Genomic DNA, 26,051 nt, shown 5'->3' on the forward strand with positions numbered 1-26,051 from the left:
CTGTGCTATCGCTCCAGCCCTTTCAAAGGCTGCTACTAGAAAATAAGGTTAGTTACCTCATCTTTCTGATGAGACCAGAACAAGCAATCACAGCGGGCAGCTTTTACATCTCAGGTTTTGGCCCAAGACTTGTTTTGTGGTTAAGAAATGCCAATGCAGGGGCTGGAACGATAGTATAATGAGTAAGGGCACTTGCCTTGCGTGTGGCTGATGTGGGTTTGATTCCCAGCATCCCATAGGTTTCCCAAGCATGGCCAGAAGTAATTTCTGAGTGCAGAGCGAGGAGTAACCCCTGAGCATCGCTAGGTGTGGCCCTGAAACAAATTTTAAAAATTAAAAATTAAAAAATGAGAGATAGTACAGCAGGCAGGGTGCTTGCTTTGCACCTAACCAAACGAGTTTCAACCCAGACCCAAGCCATGGCCAGGAATGATCCCTAAGGACAGAGAAAGACTAAGTCCTGAGCACTTCTGGATGTGGCCCCCAAACAAAAACAAACCAAAAGAAAAAAAAAACAGACCCAAACCCACGGTTGACAGACTTTATGACAAGATAATTTTATTCTTTTGCTGTTAGGAGTAGGGGCCATTGCAGAGTGGGGGTGTGAGTGGGGCAGCCCAAGGATCTGACACCTCAGCCACATCCCTAAGTCACTAAAAAAAAAAAGTCCTAATTGTACATTCATTCCTATTGTAGCTGCTCATGCACTTAATAACAACTACCATTGCTTGTATGTGTTTTTAAAAGGAAATAGGGGGATAAAAACGTTTGCCCCACAATGCTAAGAAGGGGATGAAGACAGTTGCAACACAATTTGGGGCTTCACAGTATACAGAGACACCCCACAAATTGCTAATGACAGGCAGAAACAACCTTCTGCCTGTATATAACCTTCTTAGTTTGGGACGATTTAAAAAAAACAACTTTTAATTTATTGAGATTCTGTGGTTTACATTACTATCAATAATGGCTTCTCATGCACAGAATTCCAACACCACACCTAGCCTGTGTAGCCACACTCCTTCCCTAAGGACTCCAACACTCCACTCCAACACTGCCAAACTCAACTGCGTGGATCAGTTCTCCCCTTGTGTTGCCTTTGGCCCTTTGTGGATGCCTCCATGTGTATCTTTAAGGAATATTACCTTAATGTAAATAAAAGGGAAAGTTCTAGTCAAACTCTCCCGATTGACTTCCATGCTTGGCTCCTTTTACCTCCACTTTTCAAGGGAAAAAAAAGCTTTGAGTCAGAACACAGTTCACACTAATATCTCTTCTTTCCATAACCAATCCCCACCCCCATTTTATTACCATTACATACCTTTCTTTTCCTGGCAGGAAATCAAATACACACTAAAAGACTATAAATTAACTTCGTGGATACCAACGTTTTAGTGTTATAATTTGCTCTGGTTGTGATGTTGATTTTTCTATCTTAAAATTTTAACTACAGTTTAAATGAATCAATTGTTCGGGTTTTAAAGTCAACCTCGGCAAATGTTTATTCAAAAAAATGGTGTATTCAAAAAAATGGTGTATTCCATTTTTAAAGAAGAGCAATAGTGAATGTGAAGATTTGGGGCTACTAGTGCAAGAAGGAAATATTACTCATTTTAATCAATAGTTTTTTTTTTTAAATCTAAGCAGACCTAATAAACCGGTAAGTGAATAATTTAGTATACAATAAAAAAAAAGGTAAGCAAAAAAAAAAAAAAGCCTGTTTCTGAGCCGAGAGGAAAACAAAAACGAACTCCCTGTTGAATTTCCCTTGGCCCATCTGCGTTCAGTCGAAGTGAAAACGAAAATCCTCACTGAACCATTTCTTGGCATCTCCTCTCCTTTGTCCACCCCATCAACATCACCAGCATTACTCCAGACTAGAATCGCTCGGGACTATTAAAAGACAAACAAACAAACAAAAAATACACCCTAGTCCGAAATGCCAACGCGGGTAACTCGGTCAGGCAGTGGTCACAAGCCACCAATGTTCGTTCTGGGACACTGAGTCAGAGTGGCCCGAGATCCGGGGGCGGCCTCGGGGGGCGCACCCCCTCGTCCATCCCCAGCGGAGCCCTGGGGGCAGCAGACACGCGGCTCCCGCGCGGGGTCCCGTGGCCCTGGACCCCGCCCCCAGCACCCGTGCCAGCTGCGGGAGGGGCCCAAGGACAAGACCAGAGCGGACCGCGCCCGGCCGGGGAGACCCTCGGGCTTCCCAAACGCGGTTCCCGCGGTGCTTTGCGAACAGATACCGCCGTGGGTGCCCCCGGGGCGCGCGCGCCCAGATGCCCCAGAGCATCCTCGCCCGGCCCGGGGACCCCCTGGCTGTGCCCAGCGGCCCGGCCCAGCCCGCCGGCTCCTTAGTGGGCCCGGGGAGGCGTCCGCCGTCTCTCCCGGGCGTAATCCCTCCGCAGCCGGGCCGCGCACTAGTTTTAATCACGCCCCACCCCCGCCCCTCCGGCCGCCGGCGTCACCTCCGCCCCGCGAGCGGTTTCCAGCAGCTTCCAGAAACGCCGCCTCCCGACGCCGCCACTCCCCGAGGGCGGGCGCCGCGGGCGTGACTGCGCCTGCGCCAGCCCGGGGCTGGCGGGGGAGGGGAGGGTGGGGGCGCCGGCCGGAAGTGCTCCCGGCTTTGCGGTCCCCGCCGCGGCGTGTCGCCTTTCGGACCCGGCGCGGGGCAGGAAGGGGAACCCTTTGGCCGCGGACTCCGGCCGGAAGCTGCTCTCCCGGCCCGGGCGCCGGTGGGGGAGGAGCGGGTGGCGGGGAACGTGTGTTGGACGTTGCACGCAGGCTGGTGCGCGGAGCTCAAGCTGGAACGGGAGTTCGGGCCGGCCCGGCGCGCGGAAAGCGAGTGCCCCGAGCAGGTAAGGGCGGGGAGAAGTTCGTTTGCTTCCCGGCCCGGCGTCCGGACTGGGGGCGAGTGTCGGGGTGACCTCGAGGGAGGGTCTGCGCGCTCAAGTGGGAGGGAAGGGGCTGGCACCGGGTCCGGGCGGGAAGGGCTGCTGCTCGCAGGACCGACGTCTTGTTGCGTCTCCGTGTGGGCTCGGAGGTCAGCGCTGAAGAGAAACCAGAGTTCTGTGGGTCCCCACCGCCCGCTTTCCTCCTAGGGAGCGGGGAGGTGGCGCGGGCATCCCGCGCCTCCGTGGGCTTGCAAGGTTGCAAGGTTGGGGCTCTCGGTTTCCCGACGGCCGTGGGGTTGGGGCCTTTGCTACCCACTTATTGCACCCTAAAGCTCGGCTTCGAAGCATTTGCAGCCTCACTTTGGACAGTTAGCTTGCTAAGCCCCCTTGGTGTCCGAAGGTAAGCGCCTGTCGCAACAGCTATTTGCGGTTTCCCAGGTGGTTTTTTTTTTTTTTGCACGTGGGACTGAATGAACCTCAGTTATGTGGCTTTCGCCATTGCCAAGGCGGGACTTCGCCGCCCCTGCTGTGCCACTGGGTCCCTTCTGGGCTAGTAGTTGCCGTTCGAGCTTCTAGGATAGCAGCAGTGGCTCCGAGATGAATGAAACGGGGACCGCGGGAAGGAAGCTCCTGGGGGAGGGGGTGGGGGGTGCAGTGCAGTCGCAGGGGCTGGCGAGCCTGGTGGACCGTGCAGTGAGTTTGAGGCCTTGGAACTTCCAAGCTTCAGGCCATCAGAGCTCTTTGCACTTTCCTGCCCTCAAGCCGTTGATTCCTAGATGGTTTGAAGCTGCGAGCGGTGACGGGACTCGGACTAGTTTGCTGGGGCAGCCTTTTCAGCAGCGAGGAGGTGCAGGTGTGGGGAAGAGCGCGGGGAGGTGGGGGAGGATTTGAGCTCCCCAGGAACTGTTTGCGGGACTTGGTGACAAGGGCTGGAAGAAGAGGGAAATAAGAGGAGAGAATTCCTTTAGTTTTCCCTGCTACAATTTGTGCTTGGAAGAAGGGAGAGACCGCAGTCTAGCTAAAATTCAAGGGAAGGAACAGGTTCTTTTGGAGGAAGAGGATGAGACATTTAGGGACTATGCAAAACAGGGTTTGTGAATTGTATTTGAAGACCTGAATGGGTCTCTCCGGCATTTTATTTTATTTTTTAAATAAGTGCTTTATTTATTTTGCTTTTGGGGTCACACCCTGTGATGCTCAGGGGTTACTCCTGCTCTGCACTAGGGAATTATTCCCGGCAGTGCTCAGGAGACCAGATGGGATGCTGGGGCGATCAAACCCAGGCTTGCAAGGCAAATGCCCTCCCTGTTCTATTGTTCTAGTCCATGGCATTTTATTTTTAATAATTCTGTTTTGGTTGTTACAGTAATGTTAAAGTTTGTGATACAGATGTCAGAATGACTGCACCCTACCTCCGTTTAAGAAATAATGTTTATAATGAGCTGTGGAAACCAGAGCACATGCTCAGGAGCTGCATCACTGGTCTGGGTGTTGGGTTTTTGTTTGTTTTCTGCAGTGAATTTTGTTTGGGGCTTTTTTTTTTTTTTTTTTTGGACTCAGGATTTCTTCCACCAGCTACCTGCCTTTCCTTTTGAAGTTTTGGGTAGTCGGATCAGCTGAGCTGACAGGAAGACTGGCTTTAAATTGAGATGAGACCTGCTGGGAAAATTTTCAAGAACTCTTAGGCAGATGGAAATTTTTGTTTGCAGATGGGCCGCATCCTGCCAGTGCTGAGGGCTTACTCCTGCCTCTGCACTTAGGGATCATTCCTGGTGGGCCTGGGGATTGGGGATTGGGTGTTGACTGCATGTTGGCCCAGTACAAGACATATGCCATACCTGCTGTTACTGCTCCGTCCCACAGATGTAAATTTTTATCAAAAACAATTCACTTAGGACATACATTCTTCCGATTTTTATTTTGTAGATTATTCTACAAGGTTTGTTGCATCGTTTTTTACATAGTGAATTGGAAGGTCACTGCCTCATAAACCTATCATAATTGCATGTAAAATTGCAAGATTCTTTGCACTGGAAATGCATTGTAAAATTGCAGAGCATTTTACATCTATTACAGTGTTGAATTCTTAGCCTGATCCTTTTGACAGTAAATGTCTGAACCTAGATCTCCAGGTGTAAAACCTGTGCTTTTCGCTACTCTGGAACCATAAAAGTGCCTCTTTTCTCCAGAGCTCCATTTTTGCAAGGAGATAACAAATAGAGCCAGCCAACTAGAATTGATTGTCATTTTTTCTGAACCAATTAAAAATAAAAACAATTAGCTCCAGGCTTATTTTCACATTGTGCTCAGGGGTGATTTTGCATGGGACATTTGACCACTTCTTGGGTCATTTTTAGTTGTCACAGTGACCTGTGAATGCTGTTGACATTGAGCCAGGAGGTCTGCCGAGCAGTGCCTGCAAACACTGGCCACACAGCCCTCACCTGGGCCGAAGTGTCCTGCTGTGGTTGCGACACCTGGCTTAGGCCATCGAGAATTGGAAAACGTGTATGGAGAACTTCCTGGAGAAAGTTTTGAAATTGCTCCTTGTTTTTTAAAGTAATTAAGCTGCTTCAGTTTCCCAGGGATGGGTATCATAGAACCAGTGATTCTTAGATTTGAGACGATTGGAGCTTGAGATCATTTTACAGTAGATAGTTGAGTGTTTCCTCAGCTTAAAGGTCTCCTGTCACACCTGCTCTTCAAGATGACCTAAACATCATTCTCGGGATCGGATTGAATGTGGGTTTTTACCCCCTCTCCAAGGGACTTTACTAAGAACGGCTTATGAATATGTAATTTGTACTTGGACATCACATGTATTTTATTCTGGTGCCAGCATTTATAGTAGCTCTGTCCTGGTTTTGGTTACCTTTTATTGTAGTCGGAACAAATGTATTCTTAGAGATTTTGAGGGAACAGAGGGGAAGCTGAAGAAAGAGGGAGCCAGAGAGAAGGGGGAGGGTGGAGAGAGTGCTAGAGAGTGGGCATGTCCTTGTAAATTTCATCGCAGTGTATCTTTGGGATTCTTTTTTATTACTGGGTCCTCATCTGTTCCTGTGCCTTAATTATCAGTTAAATTTATAAGTTTGTGTATCGCTTTGTTTGTGTCAGTACACAGTATCTATCGGGTTTGGTATAATCAGTAGGCTCACATTCACTGTGTGTCTAGAATGTGTAGCCTTCTTCCCACAATAAGGACAACTACTGTACTTGATACAGAGTAAGATCTTCTTTGGCAGCTTTGAAAAAGTAGCTTTATCTATTCACAGTTGATAATAAATCCTTGGTAGTTGAAATTGATAGTAATAGGGTAGCCCTTTTGCCCCTGCCAAGTGTTCAAATGAATAGGGCATTTTAGAAGAATCTTTTAGGTAAAATGTTGACATTTTTGTTTCAAATGGTATATAGACTTAAAAATAGATCTCCAAAATTCTGGCTAATATAGTTTGCTTTAAAAGTCGCCTCTGTTAAAAGTTTTGATGAGATTTTAAGAAATAAATCAACTATGGAAACTGCTCCTATTGCCTGTCTCTGCTTTTCCTCTCATGGATATGGTAATTTTATACATTTTTGTTGTTTACGATATTATAATTTTAGAATGTTTATCTAGGACATAAAACTGTGCTTTTTATATAAACTTGTATAAAGTAGCATGGCTTTCTTAAATGGGATTATTTATTGTCTATTGACCTTTTTTTTTTCAGGGTTCATTGAAAAATCCTTAGTGATATTGACATGTTTCAAGTGACATAAATTAGCCAATGACTCGGAATGATGGATTCCCAGAAGATTGGAAATGGTTTGCCTGTGATTGGACCAGGGACTGATATAGGGAAATCTTCACTCCACATGGTGGGGTATTTGGGAAAAGTTAGTGAACTTATTTTTTGCCTCAGTGCAAAGTTGAGGTCTTTTCCTCCTATATGTGAGACTTAAATTCAATTTTATCAATTAACTTCTAAAAAAAACTGTCTTCCACGGAAATCTTACAGTAATGGCGAAAGAATTGTTTTAATGTGTTTACTTCTTTGTGTTTTTTTGATATATTAAAAATAAATAAGACTTAGGCTTATTCTTATACAAATTTGAAATATGTGTTTTCCCCCTGGCAGTTGACATTACTCTTTTCTTGCAAATAAAACTGATGCTGTTCTTAACACCTAAAATTCTACATTTAAAACTGCAGTATCTCTTTGGAATAATAGATGTATTGGAAAAGAAATATGTTCATTCCTTTATTTATTGTTTAAAATAACTTGCCAGAACACTTCTAAAATAGTACCATTTTTTTGCTGGTTATTTTATGCTTCCTGTTGGTAATTCGATGCAATCTAGAAATGTCTTTTAATCTGTTTCGTTTCTGTTTTAGAGTTATGATTCAGCTAAAGTTCCATCAGATGGGTATTGCCCTGCTTGTCGAGAGAAAGGAAAGTTAAAAGCCTTGAAGACTTACCGAATTAGTTTTCAAGAGTCTATCTTTTTATGTGAGGATCTGCAGGTAAAGTGTTGTTCTTAAGGTGTTTAAATTTGAAAACAGTTTTGTTCTTTTTAGACTGACTTCCTAATGCATAGGTCATCAGTATGTCTAAATTTTCCTGGTGTGTGATTTAACATATTTTCCCGTGTTTTCCGTGTTCTCTCTCCCTGGTTTCCTGAGGTGGTGCATGGAGATATTTACTGCTACTGTCCTTATTGTAAGGAGAAAATGTAGTCATTTCCCAGTTTGTTTTTTGTCTTGTGAAAGTACTGATGACTGTTGATATGAAGTAGTTAATTCTTATTCCTTTGGTTTATTAACTTTGAGGTGATTAAAAAAAATTTAACAGATCTAGTGATCTAATTGATTTATTAAGCTAGATATGTTTCTGTTACTGATCTTTTGATTTGGGTCAGTATCTGGCGCTACTTAGGGGCCCTTCCTAGTTTGTGATGCTGGTAGTGCTCTGGGCACCTTAACCCAGACCTCCTGTGTCCTCTGCCCCTTGTGATCTGGGTGGGATTTTGGGTTTGTTTGGGGGCCACACCTGGCGCTGCTTAGGGCTTATTCACAGGAATCACCCCGGTGGTGCTCTGGGACTATATGGGATGCCAGAGATCAAATCCAGGTCAGCAGAATGTAAGCAAGCACTCAACGTGCTGTACTATCTTTTGCCCGGGTTGTTTTTGTTTTTGGACTGTACTTGGTGATGCTCAGGGATTTCTCCTGGCTCTGCACTCAGCAATCACTCTCGGCAGTGCTCAGGGGATCATAGGGGACGGCCCCAGTCAGCGCCATACAAGGCAAGCACTTTACTCACTGTATTGTCTCTGACCTCATTCTGCCCTAGGTTAGGTTTTTAACTCTTACCATAAAATGAGCAGGCTTCGTTTTGGGTGTTTTTTTTTCTGTTCATAACAGGACTTGCTGGAAAAGTTACTAATCTATGTTGTTAGTATTAAGGGCATAGATGTAGTTAAGGCTCCAGTTATCCTGTAGACTTAATTAAAATAATAGCTAATAAAAGTAATTGCTTGATGTAACTTGTATATGGAAGCTTGCTAAACACGTAGTGTTCTGCTGTGCTTTCTTTTTAATCCGGGTCCGTACTGCTTCGACATCTGTTGTCTGACTCTGTGGCATAAACAGTTGAATTTATGCATGTATACGGTGTATACATGCATAAATATACGGTGGAGAGCTTTGAGATTTGAAATAAGTGTGTGCAGCCATGAGTTCTACCTAAGTTCATGTTTCTGTAGGAAGTATGGAGAGAGACCCAAGAACTACAGCCTGGGGCACTCCTGTGTTAAAGCCCTGGGGAGACGAAGTGGGGCAGGAGAGGGGGAAGGATAGTAAAGCCGGGGGTGAGAGTTCATTGTCCTAGGAGCCAGTTGTGTGTGTTTTCCAAAGGGCAGTGATGTGCTCTCTCTCCTGCCGCTTGTGTTCCGTGGTCTCTGCTTCCCCCGCCCTGGGGAGGCGAACGGCAATGGGTAGGCAAAGGGAGGGATGAAGGCCAGGCTGGTTGGTATCAGTTGTAGTTTATTCCCATCTCCTCTCCATTCTCCTGTGATTCCTCTCCTGTTTCTCTCTCGAGCCCCCTTCTCTCTCCCTCATTTTTTTTGGGCTTCTGGATCTGACTCTGCCGCCTCCGCTCTTACAGTCCTAGTTCATATAGCACTCACATAGGGTGGTGATACAAAGGTGGGTTGAACAAATCAACATAGAGAGGTAAGACCACTCCTCCAGGAGATGAACTTAAGGATAAAATCTCATCTAAAGAGATTACTCCGGATTACTAGGAGAGCCACTCAAGGGCGGGATCCCATCCAGGGTGTGTCACTTTCTTCTTTCCTCAGCTAGTAATCTCCTTAAACAGTTCTAGTAAATCTACTTCTAATATGTCTAGCAGTGTCATTCTGTATGAGCACAGGAAGAGATATAAACTTGGGTTTGGTTCTTCCTGAGGATGTCTCACTATACCGCAGTGTGTGTGTGTGTGTGTGTGTAGACTGCAGTCCTCAGGCCAGCTTAGTCTTCTAGCCCCAGCAGGGTCCTAATCTCGTCATTACTTTTGGATCATGACAGCATTTGCCCATGATCACGCCCTCAACTTATAGTTGAGTATCATGGTGCTTTGGCTTGGCCCATATTGATGCCAGGGTAGCTCGCAGCTTGCCCTGGGCCCATTCAGTCCCTCGTCGGGACCCTGCTTTGGGACTGCTAGGAACTAAGGGCAACTGAGTCAAGAAAGCAGATGCCCAGGAGTAAATATTATTTGGAGTCCGTCAACTCCCAAGTTACAAAAGCATGATATTAACTCTTCCTGTGTCCATACAGAAAGGACATTGCTTTAAGGTAAGCTATGTAAAAGACATAATTTACAAGTTCAGTGTCCTTAAAAGGATCTGATCTTAAAGTTAACAGAATCTGATTATGGGGGAAAGGTGATTAACTGGTTGGGGAGGAGAGCACAGAGAAGATAAACACAGAGGAATGGGAGTGGCTCGGGAGCACTGTGATGGGTGTAACCTGATAAACCTAAGCTCCCTGTGGTCAGGGAGAAAGAACAAACCAGTGTTATCCTACAAAGTGGAAGCATGTAACAAAAGAGGCAAGGTATAGTAATGTGTTGTGGGGATCCTTGGAGATCTTGAATATGACATAATTTTGGCAAAGTAGTAGCTGGTAAGAGCTGGATTGGACAGGGTGATGGAAAGTGGGAGTACAGTAACTAAGTATGACTATAATGTGGTATCTGAAAAGAAAAGGGCTTTAATTTCTTTCAAATTGGGAAAAAATAACATCTAGTTTCTATTCTGACTATCCACTAAAGATAGGAAAAAGAAAGTCACAGAGTTGGCTGAAGGAAGGTTGTAGCAGTAGTGTAGTGGGAAGGCATGCAGCTGGCGGAGGATCAGTTCCCAGTACGCTGGTCTCCTAGCCCACCGGGAGTGATTCCTGAGCTCAGAGCCAGCAGTAAGCCCTGAGAACAGCCTTAGAAGAAATAGATTTGCTGGCGGGATGTCCTTGAAGCAGAGGAGAGAGGGGCTTTTGTTCAAGGAGAGCTTGATTTTAGAGAATGAAAGTTGATCTGTTGTAGACCGTTACTGTACTATATAGAGTTTACTGATTAATTCAAAGTAAAGTTGTGGAATTATGAACTGTCACTGTCCTGCCGTTGTTCATCAATGTGCTCGAGCAGGCCCAGTAACATTTCCATTGTGACAGTTGTCACTGTGTTTGGTATATCGAATACGTCACGGGTAGCTTGCCAGGCTTTGCTGTGAGGGCGAGATACTCTCGGTAGCTTGCCGGGCTCTCCGAGAGGGGCGGAGGAATCGAACCTGGCTCAGCCGGGCTGGCTGCGCACAAGGCAAACGCCCTACCACTGTGCTGTTGCTCCAGCCCCAGAATTATGAACATTAGAGAAAAATTGAACCATGCTGATTCAAGGGGAAAGTATCCCCATAGAGTTTAGGAGATTTCTTTAATCATGGACTACTAGGGCTGTAGCAATAGCACAGCAGTAGGGCGTTTGCCTTGCATGCGGCCAGCCTGGCTGACCCAGGTTCGATTCCTCCGCCCCTCTCGGAGAGCCTGGCAAGCTACCTGTCACATATTTGATATGCCAAACACAGTGACAAGTCTCACAATGGAGATGTTACAGGGCCCACTCCAGCGAATCTGTGAACAATGGGAGGACTGTGCTACTAGAATGGAGATAGTTCTGGCCTCAAGGCATAGATTTCAGATGTTAAGGTTAGACATGTGATTAATTTCAGGTTTTGAAGCACTTTAGGGATGGAAAATACATATAACTAAGAATTTTGAAGTATTTTGAAGTACATACTTTGCAAATAAAAAATTTTGCATATTAATGATTTTGATCACAATCATGACCATCCTGTTGTTCGTCGATTGCCTCAAGCAGGCCCCAGTAACGTCTTCTTCGTCCTAGCCCTGAGATTTTTTAAAAAGTGCCATATTCAAGACTCTTTCAGGGTTAGGAGAATGAGACCCGTCATTGTTACTGGTAGTTGGCATATTGGGCACGCCACGGGGAGTTTGCCAGACTCTGCCGTGTGGGCAGGTTACATTTGGTAGCCTGCCAGGATGTCCAAAGTAAGAATGAGATAATAAAATGGAGCTGGGTTTTATAGTCTCTGGGTCTTGGCCGTTGATGGGATTACACGGCGCCAGGGGGCCAGTTGGTGGGTGTGACCCCCGCCTACTAGAATTTGGAGGATCTGGGTGGAGGATGCTCAGCCCCGATCCGAACAGGCTTGGAGATCTCAGCCCCGGGACCAATATGCCTTTGTTCCTCTGCCGGTACCTTCATGCGTGTGGAGAGTGGTCTCAGCATGGTGGTGGCTGGTTCTGGAGGTCTTTGGCTGCCGGAGCCCTGGTCGGGGTGGGGAGGGAAACTCAACCCACTCCCCTCCAAGGGGCCCCGGTGAGGACAGCCAGGTGCAGGGGCAGGAGACTCTGCCATTAATGATTTAATTTTTAGAAAATATTCTAATCTTAATCTATAAATACAGGTGAAATGTCTATAAATAGAACTTTATTGTAATGTCTCTGTAACAGTCAACCATATTGTATATAGCCACCTTTATACTATAACAGTAGGATTAGGTAATTACAACACACTAAATCTCTCACAAAGGCTGAACTATTCATCTGGCCTTAGAGCTAAGCTTCGCCAATACCTTTGGCTCATCTGAATCAAATTATTTAAGTTAACTAAATTATTACTTTCTGGGAGTTTTACTGTAAAAATTGCAGTCCAGTGAACATTGTGTTTTCAGTGATGAATCACAAAAGAATCATGTGATGAGCCCCTTCTTGGATCGTGTATTTACGTTGACCTGCCTCCTGATGGTATGCTTGCTTTGCATGCAGAGGCCTGGTTTAGTCCCCAGTGCCGAATGGTCCGTGAGGACTGCCAGGAGCAACCCCAAGCACTGAGCTGTATTTTATTTTTTTTCTTCATTTTTAAAAAGAACATTTTAATAATTTGTCTTTGACCGCACCTTATATATGTTTATCCAAATATAAGATACTGTGGTCACTGTCCTCTCACTGTCCCCCCATTGTTCATCAATTTACTTAGCAGTCCCAGTAATGTCTCCATTGTGACACTTGTTACTGTGTTTGGCATATCAGATACATCATGGGTAGCTTGCCAGGCTTTGCCCTGCAGGCGAGATACTCTTAATAGCTTGCTGGGCTCTCCGAGGGGTGGAGGAATTGAATCTGAGTTGGTGGGTCGGCCGCTGTAAGGCAAACGCCTCCCCTCTGTGCTGTCACTCCAACCCTGTGTTATGTTTTCTTATTCCTTACTCAAGGGAATATGATTGTTAAAAGTGCTCTGAAAATTGGTGGTAGATTATTTGGGGAGGCGGGGGGCTCACACTTGGCAGTGCTCAGGATTTACTCCTGGCTTTGCCTTAGGAATCACTCCAGGCTCTGCTTAGGGGACAGTATGGGATGCTGGGGGTCTAACCCAGGTTGGCGACATGCCAGCCTAGTGCCCTACTCCCTGTACTATCTCTCCAGTCCCTCGTGTTAGATTTTTCCCACCCAGAACTATTTTTTTTTTAAGTTCTCCTAGTTGGTTGGACTAGACTAAAAAAATTAATGCTTTGTGTGTCAGTGCTTTGTCTCTTTGGGAAGACTGGCTGAAAGATTTTATTTTAATGATATGTGTTCACTGAAACTGAAATAGAAACTTTTAAAGTCAGGTATAAAAAGATAAAAAACTGAAAGCAGGGCTTAGGGCAAAGGTTGAGAGGGCAGAGACATATGTGTTTGGTATTGGAGGTCCTGACCCATATAGCCTGGCAGATCTGAAAGCATTCATTTACATAAGGGGATAGTCAGGGCGAAGGCATTATGGTTGAGGATGGCTTGGACGGGCTTGCGGAAGGCAGGCGAGGGGCACGTGCCCCTCGTGCAGGGAAACCTCTGCCAAGAGTTTGCAGTTCTAGAGATGGAACCTGGGTCAACTGTGTATGCAGGGCATGCGCCCTGCCTATTGTACTGTGCACTATAGCACTGTCCTTCCGTTGTTCATCAGTTTGCTCGAGTGGACACCAGTAACATCTCACAACAAATTGTGAGACTTGTTACTGTTTTTGGCATATCGAACACGTCACAGGTAGCTTGCCAGGCTTTGCCGTGCGGATGAGATACTTTTCGGTAGCTTGCCGGGCTCTTGGAGAGGGGTGGAGGAATCGAACCCGGGTCTGCCTCATCTAAGGCAAACCCCCTGCCCACTGTGCTGTGGCTCCAGCCCGCCCACCGTACTACTGTTCTAAATTTTAATTGCAGAAAAATAATGAAAGTGTACTTTCTTTACCATTTTGAAATGGTAATTCTGTTTCCCCAATCAAAATCGTTAGGTGTATTTATTCCCAGTGTTGCGTGAGAGTCCTAGGACATTTTATCTTTCAGAACTGAACTTCTTCACCATTAGCCATCTTCCTTTGTGCTTCCACACCCAGCCCCTAATAACCCAGGATCTGCTTCTATCTGTGTAAATGTGAGGACCGTAATACCTCATATAAAAGAGATTACAGGGTATCTTTTTATTAGGGTCTTTGAATTTAATGTTTACGCGCTGTCCTCAGGCTCTCCATATTTTTGCATGGAACAGGGTTTCCTCTCAATTCTGAATGAGACTGTGTTGACATTTTCTTACCCATTCATCCATTTCAGTTAAGCGGATAGACCCAAACTTTTATAAAAAGGCAGGAGATTGCGGGTGAATACCTGGGATGTGGTGTTTTGGTTCATACAACATGTAGCAGTCTGCCACACTGTGTTGGTGATATTACATTTTCAGTGAGGACAGGTGGTGTGGAGATTTTTGTAAAATATTTTACTCATGTTCACATAAGACAAATTACAGTGAAATTGTTTTATTGTACCTGAGGTTTGATTAAGTTTAAGTCATTAAAATTGAGTCATTTTGACTCTTGGATACAGTAAGAATGTAAAGTTAATATGCCCTCAAATTAATATTCTAATTTCAAAATTTGGTAATATTGAAATTATTCCATACATCTTGCTTTTGGGTGAACCATATGGCACTGGAGATTGTACCTGGGGCTACCCATGCAAAGCATGTACTCCAACCCTTTGAGCCATTGCTCTGACCCCATAAAACTCAAAAAGACTTTCCTAATGTATTTGCCTAGCGTGTCTGTGACCCTGGTTTAAACCCAGGCACTGCCAGTGGTCTCCTAAGCCCCTCCAAGAATGATCCCTGAGCAGAGTCAGCAGTATGTCCTGAGCATGGCCCGTTGCTGTCGTAACCCCCCATACCTTTCACCCCCACCCCCCGCCAAAAAAATGGTGTTTTTTTGTTTGTTTGTTTGTTTTTTCTATTTTGGGGAAGGAGCTAGACCTCCCGGCCAGTGGTCGGGGTGCCTGAGGCTGCTCCTAGTGATCCTCAGCCAGTCAGGCTCGATGGGTCAGTGCTAGGTCCAAGGGATGTGCTGCTTGTGCCCTGCTCTGCCGGGGATCACCAGTGCCAGCTCCTACCACATGATAGAGGGCCTGTCCTTGCAGGGCATGGGCCCTGGGGCCTGCGCCACCTTCCTGACCCAAATTTGTTTTGAGACCATGCCCAGCAATGCTCATGGATTACTCTTGGCTCTGCACTCAGGAATCACTCCTGGTGTACATGGGGACTGTGTGGGGTGATGGGGATCCAACTCGGGTCAGCCACGTGCAAGGCAAGTGCCCTCCCAGCTCTGGCTGCTGGTCCTGATTTTTAATGTTACCTTAGTTCTTTTATTTCCCCCCAACTCAGTTTAAACAGTTTCAACTGTTGCACTCTTTAGATTGAGGAGGTAGCTTATTGCCTGAACATGTCCCTTGCTTGGCTGAGGCCCTTGGGTCAATCCCTAGCACTTGGGGAGTGGGGGGGTGACCAAAAAAAATTATAAAGATTTAAATCTGCTCAACATTAGGTATTTTATTAAAGAAAAAAATGTGTTTTCCTTCTTAACTTTTTCCCTAGTGTAATTCAAATTAGTACGATTCTTTTGGGATTCCCCCCCCCCTTATTTTACTAAAATGGTTTATTCCTTGTTCATTCAAATTTAAATCGATAATGTTATGCCCTCTCACGTCAAGTGGTGCTAAAATTTTATACATAATTTTATGACTTAGAAATTGTAAAGTCATACTTGAGCTTGTAGTTTTTATCACTTTTTTTCTAGTGCATCTACCCTTTGGGCTTTAAATCACTTCAGAACTTAATTTCTCCTGATTTGGATGATTGTCACACTCCAAATAAGCCTCAGAAAAGAAAAGTCTTGGAAACCAACTGTCAAGATTTGGTTCTTTCAGCAAATTCCAAAAAGACAAAACACCAAACTGATGATGAACACGCTTTGAAGGACGTACAGAGTGGAGAAGTGTATGCCAGAGCCTCACCAAGTTTACAGGCCCATCCTCAGCAGAATTCCTTTAAAACGACTGATAAGGCGCAAACTGAGATTTTGGAAACTGACCTTGTGGAGGTGGCTGTGGACGGAGCCCCGCCCAGGGTCAGTGTCTCTGGACCTGGAGAGACATCCCCTCGGAATGAAGGCTGTGCATCTCAGCCTGAACCGTCCTCAGAGGGCACCGTGGTGGCCCAGACTTCGTATGTGCAGTGGGAGAATGCTTACGCTCTCTGTTGGTTAGACTGCATACTCTCAGCATTGGTGCATTTGCAAGTGCTCAAAAACAAAGTGCTAGACCTATGTGCCCAGGAGGAATCCGTGTTCCGGAGGTTGTTTGCAAGATTCAGAGAAGCCAATAAGCTGCTGCACAGCTCTCGGCTCGACCCAGCTACAGGTAGGTGCCGGTATTTGATTGTCCTCTAGGCCAGGGTCATGTGAAATCTCCTCTCAAAGCATGTTGGGAAGTTGGGTGCCATTAATAGCCTGTGTTTTAAGTCAAAACCTGGGACTCAACACCCAGGGCTAATGTCCTGGCGCTTGAGGACGCTACTTGCAGCAACGTTTTCCCAGCGGCTGTCTCTGAAAACCCAGAAGCATAGAGAGCAGATGTTGTGGTTATGTCTCCGCTGCCTGTGCCTTGGTGGTCTTTATGGAACTCACCAAGGTCAGCTTTAAGAGTTTTAGTTTCTGTAAAGAAGAATACAGAAGTAACTACAAGTCAACAGAGACGTTTATTGTGGTAGTATTAATACTTGGGGCGGGGGGGGGAGTAGTTGGGGAGTGAGTGATTAAGTAAACTGGTTCCTTTGGAGTGTTTGAGGTAGGAGCCTGGAGTTGTTTCTGTTTGGGGGACCCTTTTCAGCTCTGTGCCAAGCTTGTTCTGGGTCTGCCCCTGGGGACCCTGCAATGGACAGGATTGAACTGGGGTTGGCCACATGCAAAGCAAGCACCTTACCACCTTACCCCTTCTCTCTACCCCAAGCCTAGTGGTTCTAATGAAGAAGCAGGATGTGGAACTGTATAAATGCTTTGTCATGAGGAGACTCCTCTACACCCTTCTTAAAAAACAACAGGAGGAAACGACGTTTATAAACAAAAATAGAAACTAAAATATTAGCAAATAATCACAGCCTTGTTAAGGTTTGTTAACAGATTCATCAGCTCCTGTGATCTACCCAGGTTCGATAATAATGTGTTCCCAAGTGGAATTACATTACTTGATGTCTCAAACATAAGTTAGAATCATGTGTTCTAAGAGAAAATGTCAGCTGTTTGAGCAGTGCCATCTATGAAGGCTTTGCTCTTTTCCTAATCCTGTGGTTATTTGAATGAGAAAGGCTTTCACTAAGATTTTATCCAGGAAGAAGGAAGTTCACAGTGTAAACTCGTATCGAGGGAGTATATGGTGTGCCACAGAGATTGGAGGAGGCGTGAATAAAATGTTGTATTCTTTAATATTCTTTGCAAAGTTTTGCTACTTAACTGATAAGAATTATTGACTGGCGAACTTTGATACTTAGCAATGTCTTTATTTTTCTGTGAAAAACAGATTTGATGAGAAATTGATAATGCCCTATATTTTAATTTTAGGTGGAGAGTGTAAAAAGCTCAATTCAGAAGTATTTAGAAAGATAGAGACCTCCTTAAATGAAATCAGAGATGACATTTTTACTAGACTTCAACCTCAGCTTAGATGCACATTAGGTAAGTAACTTGTGTGGTTTAATTATATCGCTCATTTCCCATAAATCCTTGCAGCATAAGAAATACAGTACTCTTTTTACTTTGTATGGAGAGGTTCTTGAGAGAGAGAATCTGGGTCATTTGAGTTTGCAGTCCTCCACTGGTTACGTTACTTGTTGGTGGTCAGTTTTTCTATATCGATATGCAACCTGTGTTTTATACCCTGGAAAGTGAGTACAGATCTCAGAACCCAGTAAATGTGCTTGTGGGAGTTTATGCTTTCTTAATGTGTCTCTCTAGACCTTTTACCCAGGATTTCCAGCCTTGACTGTATTATAAAAAGTGCCCTAAGGAATTTAAGAGTAAAAACTACTATTAAGGATCCAAGGGTCCAATAAATAAGAATCTCAGGAATGGGAGTTAGACCTTAATAGTTCTCCCCCCCCCCGGTTTTTCTGTTTGGAGGCCACACCTGGTAGTGCTCAGCGCTTACTTCTGGCTCTGTGCTCCAGGATAACTCGGGACCATATGGGGTGCTAGGGATCAAACCTGGGTCAGCTGCATACAAGGCAGATGCCTTACCTGCTATACTATCACTCCAGTCCCTGGAACAAATTCTTGATCTTGTCAACTTGTAGGCAGTGGGCTTCTGGGAGTAGAGTGGAAAACAGAATCTCCAGTCTTCCCAGATATTTTGTCATTGTAGAAGGGTGCCAGTACGTTTTGTTTTTGGAGTGAGGTTTTTTCTTCTTCTTCTTTATTCTTACATTAATATGATGTTGTAGTAGCAGGATTCCCCTGTTAGTAAATTACCCATATCCTTCGTTTTTTTTTTTTTCTCTGAGTGACATTTATTTCATCAGACCCCAGATGCTCTACTTATAGGCAGTGTCTTTTGTGTATAACTTTGTCCCACAGTTTGGTCCCTGAGTTGTTTTGTGTCATTTGTGTTAGTTTTCAGATAAACTACAAATATAAATTTACTCTTTTTTTTTTTATGCCTCTTTTTGGGTCACACTCGGTGATGCACAGGGGTTACTCCTGGCTTTTCCCTCAGGAATTACGCTGGCAGTGTTCAGGGGCCCATATGGGATGCTGGGAATCAAACTCCGGTCAGCTGCGTGCAAGGCAAACGCCGTACCTGCTGTGCTATTGCTCCAGCCCCTACTCTATTCTTAAGGAGTAAAAATCCATATTCTGATTTTCCATGTGCCAAATCTCTGACATTGACTTCTAAAAGTCTAAAGGACTGTTAGAATTCTTAATTGGGTGTGAGGGTCTCAGATGGAATGTGTGTTCTTCCTTTTTTTACACCTATTTTAGATACGGTGGCATAACCATTACTATACTTCAGAACTTAAAAACAGAGCCGTTACCTATTGTCCTAGAAAATTTTGGTTCTGAGATTATGGTGAGCCATTGATGCTTAACCACTGGTCTGTTGTCGGGAGAATATTCATGTCAGAGGACCCGTATCAGTAGGTCACTGGAGAATAGATTGAAGGAATCCCATGTTGGTATCTTTTGTCAATATTAGCTCTCTCCTGGAGTAACCCAAAGGGTTTCGTTTAGAATCCCTGTTATGATTCCAGATCAAGTTAAAGAATGGCTTTCTCCATCAGTCTGAGACGCCTCGCTTCTCATCCCAGATATTATATGTGGAATTTGGTTGCATTTTTCTCCACTGCCACCTTGGGTCTGGTTTTCAGGGCAATAGTGAAGAGGTTCTTAAGTTATTTTGTGAAGGGATAACAGTTGAACGAGCATAAAATGCAAAAATTAAAACAGAATCCCTCTACTGTTTGTGTTTTTGCTACTCGTTCAGCAGTACCATGTTAGAATTTAAAATCTGGCTGACATCTGATTTCAGCTACATAAATCAGTTTAAAAATCTTAACAGTGCATGCATCATCATCCTGAATATTAACTATTTTTTAACTATATTTAAAAATATTAAGAAGTAGAATCTCTTGACCCTTAATGGTGGTTAAACATTTTAACAGTCTCATTATTTTTTAAAAGTGCATTATGAACTACCCTCTTTGCACTTCCTCTCCAGAATTAAAGAAATGGCACATTTTCTGAGCGGGGGATACATGGCACAAGTGTTCCAAGCCTGTGTCTAAGCACATTGGAGGCCTGAAATCTGATCCTTGGCCCCTTGTCAGCGCGTCTCTGCCTTCGGCCCCTAAATTCATGGTGACCCTTGGTCCCTAAATTCACGGTGACCCTCGTGGATTCTGAACAGTAGCTGGACAAGCCTTGAACATGGGGCCATGCTCCCCACCTAATACCCTCACACCCTTCCCCATACACCCCATAAAAATGAAAAGTACTAGAAATATAACTGAAAGCCCTTGGTCTACTCTTTAAAGTCTGTCATTCTTTCCCCATGACAGCAGTTACTGTCTTCTGTTGGATGTTCTTCAGTGTTTTTATTTCTATTTTTTTAATTATTATTTTTAAGGTAAAGATAATGTTTCCGTGTTTACTTTTGTTAAGTTAGAGTAGTGTCTAGTCTTTGATTATATTTAATCAGTTGACAGTAGACTGACCATTCTTCGCCCAGGATATAGCTCAGGGGTTAAGGTGTTCACCATGCACTGGGCTGACCCCAAATTTCCCCTGGTAATACCTGGTTCCCAGAGCACTGCCTGGTGTGACTCCTGAGCACTGAGCCAGGAATTGCCCCAGAATACCTCCAGGTGTGGTCCCCCAAAACCTGAAAATAAAGACCCTCCAGTAAAAAGCGTCAAGTCCTCTTCTTTTGCTTACCTCATGCCGCTGAAAAGTGTGACATAGATAAGTGAGATCTGAAAAGAAGTGGATTCTCATGGAGAAGAAGTTGGGTCCCTGCTAAACATGAAACGCAGAGCTGTAAGACTTAGGAAGAAAATAATAGGTGAACATTCTGTTGCTCAGAGTAGGAAGGATTTGCTTTTTAAAGATTGATGATTAGGAATACATTAAAACTTTAAAATTAAGAGCCAGAGCGATAGCACAGCGGGTAGGGCGTTTGCCTTGCGTTTGCCGGGGTTCTATCCCCGACATCCCATATGGTCCCCCAAGCAGCGCCAGGAGTAATTCCTCAGTGCAGAGCCAGGAGTGACCCCTGAGCATTGCGGGTGTGGCCCAAAAAGGCCAAAAAAAAAAACCCTTTAAAATTAGTGGATAAAGATGTAGCAGAATTAAGGACCTGGGTCTAGCCGATCAGTAGAATGTATTTCCATATTTCTGAAATCTTCTGTTTGATCCCCAGCATCAGAATAAATAAAGAATAATGTCTGCAATATCTTACAAAGAATTTTTAGGCACCAGTTAAAAAAGAAAACAATGGCCTGATAAAAAATATAGCCAAAGGCGAGCTGGAGAGATTGTGCAGCAAATTAGGGTATTTACCTTGCACACTGCTGACTGTGACTTGATCCCCAGCACCCTATATGGTCCCCCAAACCCTCCAGGGGTGATCCCTAGTGCAGAGTCAGGAGTAAGCCCTGAGCAAGGCCCCCCAAAGACGAAGTTGGCCAGTTAACAGAGGAGCTTCAGTTGAATTGAATTGCTAGACAACAAAGAGTTGATGAAAAATGTCTTATCTTGGCAAATGAAGGTGCTTTAGAGAAGAAAATAGGGAAATTAGATCATTGGGTTGGAGTCACTAAGGGTGGGGAGTTGGGCTTAAGGTACTAGGGGAAAAGGAACCATTTAAATAATTGAAGCAGGAAGTTAAGGAAATTAAAATTATGCATTGGTTTTACATGTTCTCTAGTAAGTAGCATACTTTGTACTTAATTTCCATCAAAATCTATCAAAATAAAAATAAGATCAATGTAGAAACTACATAAATTGCCCAGAATTAGCTGTAATCATATAACTTAATTGTGTTTTTGAAGTTATTTCATGATATTTTGATTCATTGTGAACTACATAAAGATACTCTGTTGACATTACAAAATGTGAATTTCTTTTTAAATTAATAGTGATAGAGTAGGCATTCAAAGGCTGATAACTAATTGTAAACCTTATTATAGTAAACACTTTATATGTATGGTGTTGCACATACATGTAGGGCCGGGATTTTGCTGGTAATGCACAGGGCTGATTCCTGGCTCTGCTCCGGGGTCACTTCTGGTAGTGCTTGGGGAACCACGTGCCGGAATTGTACCCAGATTGGCCATGCAAGGCAAGTGCCCTGCTCACTGTATAGTTTCTCCAGCCCCAATAACAAAATCTTTATGATAGACATTTTTGGAAATGTGCATTAAAAGTTGAACCTTTCCCTTGTCCAACTATCATTAACTCACTGCTCTGTCATCAGTACATGTGCAAACTTACGTATGTTCATACTGTGAATATAGTGAGGATGGTTGTAACATAGTTGTACTTCTTGCTTAACTGTGAGCACTAATTGTCCGTCCCTTTCCTCTTTGAAGGTGATATGGAAAGCCCCGTGTTTGCATTTCCCCTGCTTTTAAAAATGGAGCCCCAGGTGGAAAACCTCTTCAAGTATTCTTTTTCTTGGAACTTTGAATGTTCACAGTGTGGCCACAAATATCAAAACAGGTTGGTTTTTCTGTTGTTAAAACAGATTCTGTCAAAGATGATTTTGAATTATAAGATTTGAATGAAAATTCTTGTCATGGTAGCAGTGCACTCTCTAACTTCTTACTCCTGTTAAAAATCTCCCACCCTGTTACCATTATGCTTTAAAGGAAAAATTAATGCACTTGAAGCTGCCGTTTGCTCACTTTCTTGAAACTAGAATTGTTAAAACCCATTGCCTGATAGATTACTAGTAGGTGTTTTCTTTAGTTCTTCAGTGGGAAAACTGGGGCGTTGGTAATAGTTGCATACTTTTCTCCACTCATCTGTATTCACTAAGAATATCTCTGAATTCCTTGAAAGGGCCTGTTTTGTTTACTCCTGTGTTCTTAACTAGGGTTTCTATTTTGTTATGTTTTTAATTATGGAACTGACCTTTGGCTCCTGGAGTTGGGCAGAATCTCTTAGAGGTAACTTAATGCTTTCCCATTCCTTCCCCTAGTCTCTTGAAAAACCAGCCACAACCAGCATCCTCCTACATGTGAGCTGTCCCAGCCACGCCTTCCACTTCCCTGTTCATCTAGGTGAGGATTAGATGGGTCATAATTGATAGACATGACCCTGAAATGGATAATTTGGAGAAGTTGCAGATGCAATAGTTTCTGTACACATACAGTATAATGAAGGGGGGAATTAGGCTTTGGTTTTGGGGGTCCCTGTTGACCATACACACACACACTCACACACACACACACACACACACACACACTTTTATTTGGGCACTATGATTTACAATATTGCTGCGAATGATAAGAGTTTCAGGCATACAGTGAGCTGATCCCAGTGTCCCTCCTCCAGTGTCCGAGGTCCTCTTGACCTCATCCCTTCTTCTTAGCAGACCACCCCATTTGTTCCGATAATTATAGTTGGGGTCCCATGCTTACAGAAATGTTGGTGCTTGGGATTTTGATAGACAACGGTTAGCTCACACCTCACCTTCAAAGTGTCCAAGACCTGTTACTGGTGTCTTTGTGTCACTTTTAGTCTCCCGCATCATCCCCCTAAACCCCTCCAATTCATGGCACCTCTGTTCTATTCATCTCTGTCCAGATGTGATTTGATCTTTTCTTCTGGCTATATAGTATTCCACTGTGTACATATATATATGTATGGATGTGTATGTATAAATGCATATATGACATATATTGATCTGGGCTTTGGGTTGTTTCTGTGTTCAGACTATTGCACACGGGGCTAGTTTTGTGTGGGGTATTGGTGGGTTATTTGGAAACTCAGTTTTGTTTCCAAACATTCCAACAGTGAATTTCTTCACATATATCCTCATTAATGCTGACTGTACCCAGTCCTTTATAAATAAGCCATTCTTAAAGCAAGATAAAACTGCATATCATGCGGGTAGGGCACTTGCCTGCATCCTACCTGGATTCAATCCCTGGCACCCTATATAGCTCCCAAAGAATGATCCCTGAGCACAGAACCAGTAGTAAGCCTTAAGCAGTAATCCCTGAGCATTAAGTTACAATCCAGAAACTTAAAGAAAAAAGGGGGGAAAATGTCTCATTATTATTCTGCTAATTTGCATCTCAGTACCAAGTGCCAGTGAACACGTTTTCATACACTCTTACTGGTTGTTTGTATGTCATCCTTGTTGAAGTGTCGACTCTCAGCCTTTTTGGGTGGGGTTACTATTAGCATTTTTGTTTCTGAGCTGTGTGCATACTTGATATATTTTGAATATATATTGTATATTAGCCCTTTACTTAATGTGTGTGTGCTTATGTTTTCTCTCATTTGGTAGGGTGCCTTTTGGGTTTAGCCCGAGGTCCTGTTGTCAAGCAAAAACTTAATTTGTTATACGTTGAATTTGTCCATTTGTATATTTCTGGTTTTATTTCAGCCAGTGGAATCAAATCATGAGCAATGTCTCAGAGGTCCCTGCCCCGAAGCATTCTGCCTACATTTTTCCTCGGCATATTTTTTGGGCTCTGGTCTAATCTCCAGGTCTTCCCTCCACTTTCAGTTGACATTCGTGTAAGGCATATGAGGTGGATCCTCCCCCGTGCCCTCCCCTCCCTCGAGATTGAAGAGCCGCCATCTGTTGAGGAGGCTTTCCTTGCTCAACTTCATGCACTAAGCTCCTTTGTCAGAGATAAACTGTCTGTAAACCTGAAACTTTATTTCTGGGTGCTCTGTTCCATGCCATTGGTCTGAGAATATGTCTTTTTTCTACGACCAATCTATATTGATCTCTTGCTCTATAGTATAATTTTAAATCAAAAATTGCAGTATCTCTTCTTTTTGTCATCTTTTTTCTCTGAATAGCTTTGGCTGGTCAGGGAGTTTTATGATTGCATGCAAGTTGTTTGTTCTGAGAGAGAGAGTACAGCAGGTAAGGTGCTTGTCTTGCACTCAGCTGACCTGGGTTCAATCCTCAGCCTACCTCCTAGTTCCCTTATCATCACCAGCCATGACCTTTAAGAACAACAAAGTTAAGAGCTAAGGAGAGAAAGTTCTCATCAGAAATGATAAACCTCACTTAATCTGTATCTGAGAGTGTTGTTGGCTGGCAGTTAGTTGTGAAATTACCAACCTGGCTTTCTCATTTCTTCAAGTAACAATAAAGGAGATAATCCTTTGCCCTTTTTTCCTCATACTCACCAACTACACATTAGAAAATCTGGAGTTGTTAGTTATAAGATGTAATAAATATGAGAGGGAAATATCACTTGGAGATTCATGATCTACATGGGTGGTTTTTTGGAGCTTTTTTTTTTTTAGGAGTATTGCTATTTATTCAGCCATTGGTTAGGCTGATTGAATTGGGCATGAACTCCACCTTATTTTTTTTCCCTTTTTTATATAATTTTATTTATTGAATCACCGTGAGAGTAGCTTTTGGGTTTAAGTCTTGGTCATACAATGAAACAACACCTGTCCCTTCACCAGTGCCCATTTTCTACCACCAAAAACCCCAGTATACCCCCAGTCCCACACCCTCCCCGTACCTGTGGGGCAGATGATTTTCACATTACTCTCTACTTTGATTACATTCAATATTTCGACACCAGACCCACCATTATTTTTTGGGATTTTATCCCAACACTCAGATCTGCCAAAAAGGCAACAGTAGACAAGTTGTTTTCTGTTGCTGGTTATGAATAACACATGATGTCACGTGGCTGCAGTAGCAGCCGCATGATTTTGAAATTCCGAAATTTTAACAATTAAATCTGGAGGGATTTCTGCCTCTGGAGGATGGCAGCCACTGGGCCGCCAGAGGGAACAGGGCAAGGCATGAAACGTATTCCCACCTGGGTGGCACAGCACCGGTAACCTACTGCAGGGACCAGATGCATTTCTGCCAAAAGCCATTGCATTTTGAGATTTGTTTCTGTGTCTCTGGGATTGTGGCTGTCAAGTAGCTTGATCAGGAGCCAGAGAGGCCATTCGTGGGTGGTGACTTGGGATCTCGTTGGGGCAGAGAGGAAGGGGCCGGCTCCACCCCCATCCCATGACCCCACCCCCCCCCACGTGTCTTGTCACAGCGGGCCCAAACCTGACTGTCCAGTGGCCTCTGGAGGATGACGGCCACCAAGCCATCAAGGGGGAGCAGGCAGCAGGACAGCACCCTTTCCCCCCTGGGGTGGCCTCGTGACAGTAACCTATTGCGGGGTTTAGACACATTTCTGCCAAAAGCTGCTGGGTTCCGAGATTTGTCTCTGGGATCGTGGCCGTTAAGCAGTTGGATCAGGAACCAGAGCGACCTTGCCTCCAGTTATATAGCTGAGCCAGAGGTGGTTTGTGGGTGTGTCTCCCATATACCTAGATTTTGGCCGCTTACTTTCTTGGTAAACTTGGCCATAAGTTGTTGGGGTCTGGCCAAAGGCACAGGAGCAGTTTTGGAGTATCTGGAAGTCTGAAGGCACCATCAGGCTGCTGGTGCACTCGCATCACAGGTACAGATTGACC

General features: G+C 44.2%; 1 protein-coding gene across 1 annotated transcript in view; it reads left to right on the forward strand.

Annotated features, from left to right (window-relative positions):
- The first annotated feature begins 2,724 nt into the window (after positions 1–2,724).
- USPL1 (ubiquitin specific peptidase like 1) overlaps positions 2,725–26,051 on the forward strand; it is a 36,088-nt gene continuing 12,761 nt past the window's right edge. Inside the window, exons 1-6 of the mRNA XM_056109879.1 lie at positions 2,725–2,861; positions 6,605–6,770; positions 7,270–7,398; positions 15,612–16,233; positions 17,430–17,543; positions 21,953–22,082. Coding sequence (XP_055965854.1) covers positions 6,672–6,770; positions 7,270–7,398; positions 15,612–16,233; positions 17,430–17,543; positions 21,953–22,082 — 1,094 coding nt within the window. The 5' untranslated portion in view covers positions 2,725–2,861; positions 6,605–6,671. The remainder of the gene's footprint in view (positions 2,862–6,604; positions 6,771–7,269; positions 7,399–15,611; positions 16,234–17,429; positions 17,544–21,952; positions 22,083–26,051) is intronic.

This window comes from Sorex fumeus, unplaced genomic scaffold (genome assembly GCF_029834395.1).
Source record: "Sorex fumeus unplaced genomic scaffold, SorFum_2.1 ptg000008l, whole genome shotgun sequence".
NCBI classification, from domain to species: domain Eukaryota; kingdom Metazoa; phylum Chordata; class Mammalia; order Eulipotyphla; family Soricidae; genus Sorex; species Sorex fumeus.